At 43.7% G+C, this 11,470-nt stretch overlaps 1 protein-coding gene across 1 annotated transcript in view; it reads left to right on the top strand.

The window, feature by feature from the left end:
• Positions 1-11,470, top strand: part of LOC105552188 (putative pregnancy-specific beta-1-glycoprotein 7) — a gene marked incomplete at its 3' end in the record, with an annotated part of 52,939 nt that overhangs the window by 3,467 nt on the left and 38,002 nt on the right. The window contains exons 2-4 of the mRNA XM_011997774.1: positions 3,842-4,120; positions 6,834-7,112; positions 7,506-7,760. Of these exons, the coding sequence (XP_011853164.1) occupies positions 3,842-4,120; positions 6,834-7,112; positions 7,506-7,760 (813 nt within the window). The remainder of the gene's footprint in view (positions 1-3,841; positions 4,121-6,833; positions 7,113-7,505; positions 7,761-11,470) is intronic.

Genomic DNA, 11,470 nt, shown 5'->3' with positions numbered 1-11,470 from the left:
CACTGTGGCCTGGCCCACCTCCCAGGAAATAGGAAAGGCACAGAAATCACCTGGAGTTGCCACTCCTGCCAGGCTTCATCTCAAGCCAATGTCCCCAGGTCGCTAAGAGAATGAGCTTCCACTGTATCCCCACCCAGGGCTCTTTCCTTTGTGAGGCTGATCTGTGGACAAGACCGTGGGACAGGGATAGGCAGCTCCTCCATCCACTCTTATAATTCCCAGACAAGTTCTTCTGGCCTCCTGCACAAACAAAACCAATTTATCCCGATGGTGATTTGCAGTAAAGAAAGATTTTAATGAGTCCAAGTCTGCCAAACAGGAGGATGGAGGTTTATTATTACTCAAATCAGCCTCCGTAGTGGATCAGGGGTTAGAGATTTTCAAGGATAGTTTCAGGGGCACAGGAGTAAAAAATGGGTACTGCTGATTGTTTGGGGATGGAATCATGCGGGCAGCGGGAAATGATCTGTTTGTGCTTGAATCTGACTCTAGGTGGGGACCACGTGACTGGCTGAGCCATTAGTCATGGGTATGGGTGAGGTCAGTGGGTTACCAGAATGCAAGAAATGAGAAACATCTCAAAAGACCAATCTCACGTTCTACAATAGTGATGTTATCTATAGCAGCAATTAGTTACAAATTTTGTAAACTCTGGCCAAATGACATTTGAGCAGTAAGGGAGTATAGAAACTGTGCCTCCATTTTAGCAGAATTCAGTTCCCTCCTATAATCTTACTCTCATGGTCTTTCACCAGTTTTGCAAAGGCAATCCCTGGCAAAATAAGGGAATTAGTCTTATGGAGGAACTATTATCATTGTTTCTTCAAAGTTAAACCATAAACTAAATTTCTCCCTGGTTAGCCTGGCCTATGTCCAGGAATGAGTGAGGACAGCCAGCCTGAGACTAGATGCCAGATGGAGTCAGCCATGTTAGTTTGCTGTCACTGTTGTAATCTTTGCACTGACTCACCAGGGTGTCAGAGGCTGGAGAGGTCTGCAGTCTCCAAAGCCCATGGACTGATTTCACCCATTTCACTCGTGACTGCATCCTCCACCTACCATGGAGCTCACAATCTCCAGTCACTTCCTAGAGACTTCTGGTTTCCTGTCAGGCATATAACAAGCTTGAAATTTGTCACTCGGTTCTAACAGTAAGTGAATAGCTGAACAAACTCAAAAGTCAACAACTCATTAAAATCCCTCAGAGATGGCCAGGCACAGTGACTCACGTCTGTAATCCCAGCACTTTAGGAGTCTGAGGTGGGTGGATCACAACGTCAGGAGATCGAGACCATCCTGGCAAACATGGTGAAACCCCGTCTCTACTAAACATACAAAGAAATCAGCCTGGCGTGGTGTCGGGCACCTGTAGTCCCAGCTCCTCGGGAGGCTGAGGCAGAAGAATGGCGTGAACCAGGGAGGCGGAGCTTGCAGTGAGCCAAGATCATGCCACTGCACTCCAACCTGGGCAGCAGAGCGAGACTCCGTCTCACAAAAAAAAAAAAAAAGAAAAAAAAAGTGCTGTTAGAGAAATGAAGAATGCTTTTGATGCTTTCTGGTAGTCTCCACACAGCTGAGGAAAGAATCCCTAGCTTGAGGATGTGTCGATAAAAACTTCCAAAAGTGAAACAGGAAAGTTCAAAAAGAGTGGGGGAAAAAAGTGGAACAACATATTCTACTTTATATTCAACATTTTGTATTGACTATAGCAATTTTAAAACTTTGTAGTTGCGGGACAACTACCAAGGCTGTAACATACACGTAATGGGAATACTGGTGGTTTCAGGGACCTGTTGTTGCAGGTGGCCAGGTGCGTGCTATCTAGTGGTTTTAGTGCCTGTGCCACATACAACTGTTTCCTCATGATGATGCCATTTTCATAAGGTGCGGTTCTTCGTGTTGGGGACACATGAGCCATTGGCGTCTCACTTAGACTCTTCCTAATTCACACAAACTGAAACTCGAGTTGTATTTCCTGAGGTTAAGAGAAAATGAAGAAAGCATTTCACATACCTGTTCTGGGCTCCTCCCCATTTTTCCTAACTCTGCACAGAAATTAGAAACAGGGAGTTCCTTCTATATTTACTAACATAACACACATCACTTCTTTTAATTCGGCATCATTCCTCTATGTAATTGACACACTGATCAGTTCTGTCCTTTTAACGGGACTCTCTCTACTTAAGGACTTGCTAATTTCAAATCATGGTTGGTATCTTTCTTTGAGCATAATGTGATCCTACTGGAATTCACGGCACACCTAAACCTTAATTGGGTATCATGAGACATACTACTACCAGCAATTGATCTTAGATGTTTGGACCATCAGTAAAAAATTCCACTTATGACAACATTTTAATGTTTCCTCCAAATTTTGTTTGTTTGTTTGTTTTTGTTACTAGAGTCAGAACATAACATGAGGTCTAAACTCCAGAGAACTTTTTTGGGGAAAATTACAGTATTACAAATTAAGCATCCCAAATCCAGAAATTCAAAATCTGAAATGCTCCAAAATCCAACACTTCTGACCGTTGATGTGATGCTAAAAAGAAGTGCTCACTGGAGCATTTTGGATTTAAAATTTTTCAGATGTGGGATGCTGACCCAGTACATCTACTGCAAATATTCCAAAATAAAAAAAGTTAGAAATCCAAAACACTTGGTTTTAGGCTCTCTGCATAAGGAACACTTTATCTGCATGAACTATAGGCACGAAGCTGTACAGGAGATCTCTAGAACATCCTCAACCTGCCTAACTGAAACCACACAGCCATGGAACAATGCCCTATTCCCTGACCACAGCTCCTGGAAATTACTATTCTACTCTCTGATTCACTCTGGAATCCACTGAGATGAGGTACATAGAGTAGTCAAACTCATAGAATCAGAGAGTAGAATGTCTAATGAGAGAAAGCATCTGCAAGACTTCTTTCCAAATATTGGTCTAATAGCCACCAAACACATATGGTCCATGAGGGCCAGACTTCCATCATCAGTTCATGCTCACCCTTTCCACCAGTCAGTTCTGCATTTGCAAACATCCACATGTATTTCTAGAAAGATCCACATGGTCCTCACCTGCCTTCTACAGGGGGAAGGGAACATCATGGACACAGAACAGGGAACATGGTCTTGGTCCAAAGCTATCAGCTCTTGCCTGTCCCCTTCACTCTTTGTAGGTCATTCCTTGGACTCTGCTCTATCTTTAGAGGTCACTGGCTCAAGTCAGTCACTATGAGACAGCTGGGAAAACTGCCCCACCTTGTGGCTCCACTACCTGATGACTGAACTGACCTCCAGGCTTGACTCTGGTCTCCCCTGTGTTATTTCTGCTGAATTACCCAGTCCAGGACAGGCTTCCCAGTACCCAAAGGGTTTAAGGACAATGGGAAGTTCCATCATCTATATCTAGGATGTCCTTGAAAGGGAAGCTGCAGAGAAAACATACCTTGGGGGACAAAGTAAGACTGAAACTAAGAAGATTCCAGCACTGCATGCTCCAGGTGAGGACCACAGGGTGGGCCAGGCAGGCAGTTGAAGAGGAAGGGACTCAGAGAGGCACCAGGGGCTGTGACTGCTGGTCCCATGTCTTTCCATGACCCAATGCTGCTGCTCAATTCACACTTGAGAAAGTCTGTGCTTCTCCCACATAAAACAGGCAGCCTCACAATCTCTGAGCCCTCAGATTGCCATGCATCTCTCTTGTAACACACACACCTGCCATGGGCTTTTAGGGACTTGGGTGGGCTGAGAAGTGGGAAATGCCATCTCTGATTGAAAAATGTCTTTGGAGGAATCAAAGGTGCCACACAGGGCAATCTTCTCTCTGTTATCTGCACAGTGGAGATTCCCAAGCCCTCCATCTCCAGCAGCAACTTAAACCCCAGGGAGGCCACGGAGACTGTGATCTTATCCTGTGATCCTGACACTCAGAACGTAAGCTACCTGTGGTGGATAAATGGTCAGAGCCTCCCTATCAGTCACCCATGGCAGCTGTCGGAAAACAACAAGACCCTTGTTCTATTTAATGTCACAAAGGATACTGCAGGACCCTATGAATGTGAAATGAAGAACCCAGTGAGTTCCAGCCGCAGTGATCCAGTCACCCTGAATCTCCTCTGTGAGTATCTTCTGTTCCTCTGTGAGCCAGGCTGCCATCCCAAATATACATGGCCAGAGGCCAGGCCTCCCAGTCCCTCTCAGGTGCAAGTACAGATACCTTTACCCCTGGATATCAAAGCTGACCATGACTACTAAGAGTAGTCTTTGGCGTGATCACCAATGGGAGAGAAGAGGCTGCTCCTGTCACGGGAGACTCAGGGTCCACAGCTTATGATGAGAAAAACAGGTGAATGTCTCAGGCTCCAGATCAGTGAACACAGCAGGGATTTGGCTGGGAGTTCAGTGTTGTGACTTAGCTCACAGGGTCACTGTGGCCCTTCCACAGACCAGGATTTTCCTTTCTCTCTGACAACATCACCTGTGACTTTATTCTCTTTGCTCCAGATGGCCTGGACGCCCCCACCATTTCTTCTTCATACACCTATTAGCACACAGGGGAAGTCCCCAAGCTCTCCTGCCTCACAGACTCTCACCCACTGACAGAGCATTCTTGGCTGATTGATAGGATGTTCCAGCAATCAGCACAAATGTTCTTTATCCCCCAGATCACTAAAACATACAGGGGTCTATGTCTGTTTCATCCATAACTCAGCCGCTGGTGGGACAAATCTCATAATCAAAAGGATCGTAGTCCCTTGTAAGTGGATCCCTGGAGCACTGGCAATATGTTTTCCAGTGAAGTTTACCTGGCTATCAGGGAAGAGACACCTGCCCTCTGCTAAGGGCGAGGGAAAATCAAAAACCCAGGACTGGGAATATGTTTCTGCTTCAAAACCACCAGCTTTTGCCTGTCCCCTTGAGTCTTTCTAGATCATTCCTTAGACTATACACTAACAGTGAACAATCTGAAAGGAAATTAAGAAAAGAATTTCAATTCACATTAACATCAAAAGGAATAAAATATTTTGGAATAAGTTTAACCAAAGAGGTCAAAGGGTTATACCCTGAAAACTCCAAAACATTACTGAGAGAAATTAAAGACGACATCAATATATGGAAAGACATTTCATTTTCATGGATTGGAAAAATCAATATTGTTAGGATGACAATACTACCCAAAGTGAGTTGCAGATTCAATGCAACCCCTACCAGAATCCCAGTAACATTTTTTGCAGAATTACAAAAATCTGTATTAAATCTGACCTGACAGGCTCTTATTAATGATGGCCACAACAGAGTTACTGAGAAAAAGATGCAACCATGAAAAGCTGGAAAGTTTTAATGACATAGAAAGTAGCAATCAGCCTCTCTCACATCCCAAAGCCTTCAAAAATATACGAGTGCAGCATGGCCAGTATGGAAGTGACCAAAAACTAATTACCAAGCTAGAAACATGGTGAGAGAGAAAAAAAGGGCGAGAATGTATTTGGCCTATCACCTCCCACTTTGGCGTAGTAATCTGATGTTGAAAAGAAATGCTCACTGGAGCATTTTAGATTTTGAATCCTTCAGATTTGGGATGCTAAACCAGTAAGTATATGACAAATAGTTCAGAATCAAGAAGTGTCAGAAATCCAAAACACTTTTTGTCCTAAGTCTTATGCATAAGAAATACTCAATCTGTGTGAACTGTAGGCATCGAGCTGTACAGCAGATCTCTAGAACCTCCCTGTCGTGCATAACTGAAACTGCACACACATGAACAACTTCGGATTCTCCCCACTCCCAGCTCCTGGCAACCAGCAGTCTATTCTCAGATTCACTCTAGAATTCACTTATATGAGGTCCCTAGAGTAGTCAAACCCATGGGATCAGAGAGTAGAATGTCCAATGGAAGAAAATATTTGCAAAATTTCTCCCCAAATTTGTCTCATATCCATCAAACACACATGGTCCATGAGGACCAGATTTCCAGCAGTTCATTCCCACCCTTTCCACCAGTCAATTCTGCATTTGCAAATGTCCACATGTATTTCTGGAAAGATCCACATAGTCCTCACCTGCCCTCTGTAGAAGGAGAGGAAACTTAAAGAACCCAGAACAGGGAACATGGTTCTGTTTCAGGGTCACCAGCTCTTGTCTGTCCCCTTCACTCTTTCTAGATCATTCCTTGCACTCTGCTCTATCTTTGGAGGTCACTGGCTCAAGTAAGTCATCATGAAACACCTGCAAAAAACTGCCCCACCTTGTGCCTCCACAGCCTGATGACTGAACTGACCTCCAGGCTTGACTCTGGTCTCCCCTGTCTTATTTCTGCTGAAACATCCAGTCCCAGGCCAGGCTACTCAGTATCTTCAGGGTTTCAGGATAATGGGAAGTCCCATTATTACTCATCTCTAGAACATCCTTGGAAATGGAAGCTGCAGAGAAATCACATCTAGGGGGGCAAAGTAGGATGGAATTTGGAAGGGGTCCAGCAGTTGCACATTCCAGGTAAGGAACCCAAGGTGAGCCAGCCAGTCAGTTCATTAGAGAGGGACTGGGAGGGTACCACTCATCAGAGGGTACCCACTGATGTGTCTGTCCATGACCCAACACTGCTGCTCAATTCACACTTGAGAAAGTCTGTGCTTCCCTAAGACAGAGCAGGCGGCCTCACAGTCTTTGAGCCCTTAGATCATCATGCATCTGTCTTGTGACACATACACCAGCTATTGAGTTTCAAGGACTCGGGTGGGCTGAGAGGTGGGAGATGCCACTCTGATTGAAAGATGCCTGTGGAGGAATCAAAGGTGCCACACAGGACAAACTTCTCTCTGTTATCCACACAGCGGAGCTGCCCAAGCCCTACATCACCAGCAACAACCTTAACCCCATGGAGAATAAGAATGTTGTAGCCTTAACCTGTGAACCTAAGACTCAGGGCTACACCTACTTGTGGAGGGTAAATGGTCAGAGCCTCCCGGTCAGTCCCAGGCTAAAGCAACCTGGTAAAAACAGGATCCTCATTCTAGCCAATGTCACAAGAAATGACACAGGACCCTATGAATGTGAAATACGGGACCGAGTTGATAGCATCTGCAGTGACCCAGTCACCCTAGATGTCCTTTGTATCTTTGGTTCCTCTGTGGGCCAGGCCACCAGCTAAAATCCAAACAACCAGAGGCCAAGCATCTCAGTCTGTCAGGTTCAAGTACAGACATTTTATTTCTGGACACCCGAGCTGGCCATGACTCCCTGCCCTGGGGAAATCTGGGTAGGCACAGCCTTAACCAAGAATATAAGGGGAGGGGCTGCTCTTGTCATGGGAGGCTTGGGGTCTACAGCCTGTGATGGGAGAAACAGGTGAATACCTCAGGCCTCGTCTCAGTGAACACAGAAGGGTTTTGGCTGGGCCTTGAGGGTGTGTCTTGACTCAGAGGGACACTGTGTCCCTTTAAGAGACCAGGAGTATCCCCTTCCCTCGGACAACATCACCTGTGGCTTTATTCTCTTTACTACAGATGGTCCACACGTCCCCAGGATTTTCCCTCCAAGTACCTATTACCATTCAGGAAAAGCCCTCTACTTGTCCTGCTTCGCGGACTCTAACCCACTGGCAGAGTATTGTTGGACTATTGATGGGAAGTTTCTGCAATCAGGACAAGAGCTCTCTATCCCCCGAATTACTACAGAGCATAGCGGGCTCTATGGTTGCTCTGCTCGTAACTCAGCCACTGGCAGGGAACGTTCCACATTCAAGAGGATCAAAGTCTTAGGTAAGTGGATCCCTGCATCATTGTCAACAGGGTTTTAGGTGGAGTCTATCTGGCTTTCAGAGAAGAGTCAGGAAAACATTTTTATTCCCAGCCTGTGCCCCACGGGCAGAAGCAAATCCTAAATTCTCCTCCTGAACCCTCCCAATTTGTCTCTACAGACTCTCTTCTCTGATTTTAGTAATTTTAATCTTCTCTCTTTTTTTCTTAGTCAGTCTAGTTAATGGTCATCAACTTTGTTGATTTTACTTTGAAGAATCAAATTTGATTTCATTAATTTCCTCTATTCTTTTTCCATTCTCTATTTTATTTTTATCCACTCTAATCCATATTGTGTCCTTCAATCACTGTGCTTGGGTGTAGTTTGTTCTTCTTTCATATCCTGAAGTAGAAGAGAGCTTGTTTCATACCATTCTTTTAAAGGTTTCATGCAGTCAATGAAACAAGATGCCACACACAGACGAACCAATGTCAGTTGCTATATTACTACCATCATTATTAGCCTTGAGGTCAAATAGTCCTAGAATCAAATCTCAGATCCACCTATTACTAGCCATATGACACCAGGAGAGAATTTACACTACTCTAAGCTTGTGTCTTTTCATTGGCAAAATGGGAATAATGTCTACCTGACAGGGTTACTGTGTGAATTAAATGAGGTACAGGTAAAGTATTTAGCACAGGACCTGGCACATAGGACGTGCCCCTCAACAGTACCTATTTCCATATATACATAGAAAAAGAGGTACCACATAAAACACTAGGACATGGTTACTGACTACTTGTGGGAGAGAAAGGAAAAAAGCTAAGTGCAAGGAATCAAGCCTGGTATGTTACTTTTTACCAACTGAGATGCATCCAGATTGGGATTGGACATATGAGATAATTTACCATGGAAAACACCTGTGAGGGAATGTGGGGCAGGCATGAAGGTAGTATGGGAGAACCCACAGACCATTATGCAAAGCTGACTCCTGTGTAAAAGAAAGAGAAAGAAGCTTTAAGTATCAATGCAGTTCGAAGAGAATTTTTGCAAGGCTGATGTGGAGTCCTCCAACCAGTCACCCATTAAAGTTAAAGAGAGCCTCAGAGAACTAGGCTTGCTTTCACGCCCTTGCTGGGAGCCTGTGGGAAGGAAGCTTTCTATGCAAAGGAGGTTGTGAATTTGAAATGCACTGACCTGGGCCTTCTGTCCATCAGGTCCCTGCCATGGAGACCTGGCAGGGTCTGATTCATGGCTGCCACAACAGAGACACTGAGAAAAAGATGCAACCATGAAAAGGTGGAAAGGTCTAAAGTTCTAATGACATAGAAAATAGCAATCAGTCTTTCTCATATCTGAAAGTTTTCTGAAATATCTGAGTGCAGTAGAGAATTGACAGAGGACTGATCACCAACCTGGAAACATGGTGAGGGGGAAAAGAACTGCAAGAATATAATCATCTCCCATCAACTTTCCAACAGAAATAATGTATTCCTTGAAGAAACAATTATAGAGTACCTCATGTTACATGCTTGTTCCTGAGGCTTCCCCTTGTAAAATAACATCACCTCCATTCCTTCTTTTCTTTTCTTTCCATGACAGCTCATCCAGTATTAGGACGTCCATCCTGGCCTTAATCTAATACAGCAGCCGTGATGTCATTTCTGTATTTCGGGAAGACTGGCAGGTATGATGGCCTTTTCTCTTGTCCCGTTTCCTGAAGGGCTGACTGCCATGCTTGGGAGAGGGAGAAGACTTATTTGCCTGTATCTGGGACTGGATCTCCGCCTTCCTCCACCAAACTCCTGCTTCTCAGCACTAATTCCTGCAGTTCCCTTTCTCCCTGGCCTTTATGCTCCCTGTACCCCACTGTCTTTTAGACATAATTATCTCCAGCCTCTGCTCGTTCAAATGAGAAACACAATTTCACATTGTGAAACCCTCTTCATTATTTTTCACATCTCTCAATAGTGTAATTCTCTCCATTCCCATAAAGCTCAACCACTTCTCAAAGTGTTGCTTGACTTTTTGCCTCCAGACTTTGAAACCTTCCTTGCATACGACTGCCTCATTACCTTGCTAAAATCTAGTTAATTCACTTAATCAGGAATCTCCAGGCATCTACTCTAGCCTATTTGGTAAGTTCACATTTCTTCTGTTTACTAATCCTTCTCACTTCCTTTACCTCTACTTCCTAGTATAATTCCTCCATCCTAATTAGAACTGTCTTCCTACACATCTCTGCCCCTTCACCCACATAGACATAACATTCTTAGTTCCAATGCTATGCCTAAAAACAGGGTGAACTCCCCTCCACCATCTGCACTACAGACTTAACCACACCCTTCATCACAAGTAATCTCTGACCTCGTGCAGAACAAAGACTTTAGGATTAGCCTGTGAACCTGAGACTCAGAACAAAACCTATGTGTGATTGAGACCTTTTCCTGACGACCAATTCATGTGTTCCAAAAAGATACGGAAATGAAGAAGGCAAGGTCCCTACCCCAGGAGACATAAAGTCTAAGACAGGAAATGGGACCTGAAAATAATCATGATACCAAAATAGAAAAAAAGTGAATGCCACAAGAAACCAGAGAAATCTGATGGGAAATATAGCTACACATTGGAATCACTGGAAAACATTTTAAAAGTGGATGCTCGAGCCCCATGTATTAGTTCCAGTTTAAAGGTCTGGCGAGGGACCCAGGCACTGGTAATTTTTAAGTCTTCCCTGACACTACAAACATGTAAAGAGGATGGAGAACTCTTGTTATAATAGGTAGAACTTAAAACTAAATCAATGATTTTCAGGTAGAAGTACCTGAAATTACTTCTAAAGGAATTACTTAAAAAGTAATTAAAAAGGAATTACTTCTAAAGGAATTAGTTAAAAAGTAATTAAAAATACTTAAAAAGGAATTACCTAAGGACCTTTTTCAATGTACATAAGACTATACTTTTTGGCCCTAATTATTAATGGGCTACACGAAGGACTCAGTGATCCAGTTGGGAAACAGAAGCTGAATGGTAAAGTCACCTTATTTGATATGTTAAAATATATATAAAGCATTTTCAAATGAGTGATAAGTGATGCTAAACCTTCTCTAAATAATATTTATGGGAATGTTGATAATATGAATATTCTAGGCTGGGCACGGTGGCTCACGCCTGTAATCCCAGCACTTTGGGAGGCCGAGACGGCAGATCATGAGGTCAGGAGATCGAGACCATCCTGGCTAACATGGTGAAACCCCGTCTCTACTAAATATACAAAAACAAAATTAACCGGGCGTAGTGGCAGGCGCTTGTAGTCCCAGCTACTCCGGAGGCTGGGGCAGGAAATGGCGTGAACCTGGGAGTTGGAGCTTGCAGTGAGCAGACATTGTGCCACTGCACTCCAGCTTTGGTGACAGAGCAAGACTCCATCTCAAAAAAATAAAAATAAAAATGAAAAAATTGAAAAAAATTAGTATTCTAAAAACTATATGAAATTTCTGGAAATTGAATATGTTATCAGTCATAGTGTCATATGCCACAGAGGTAACTAGATTTCTATGTGAGCTGTGTCTTTACCACAATCAACCTAATAAAAACCTCATTAGATTTTTAACCATAGTCATTTTAAATCTTTGTCATTCCCAGACAGTTGCTTTGATTCTTCCTTGAAGTATTTATAATCAGCTACAGTCCAAAATTGCTTTTTCTTTGAGGAGATATATGGAAAAGA

This window comes from Mandrillus leucophaeus, unplaced genomic scaffold (assembly GCF_000951045.1).
Source record: "Mandrillus leucophaeus isolate KB7577 unplaced genomic scaffold, Mleu.le_1.0 Scaffold546, whole genome shotgun sequence".
In the NCBI taxonomy this organism is placed as follows: Eukaryota; Metazoa; Chordata; class Mammalia; order Primates; family Cercopithecidae; genus Mandrillus; species Mandrillus leucophaeus.
The sequence above is the reverse complement of the archived record's forward strand: the minus strand, read 5'-3'. Positions and strand labels throughout refer to the sequence as shown.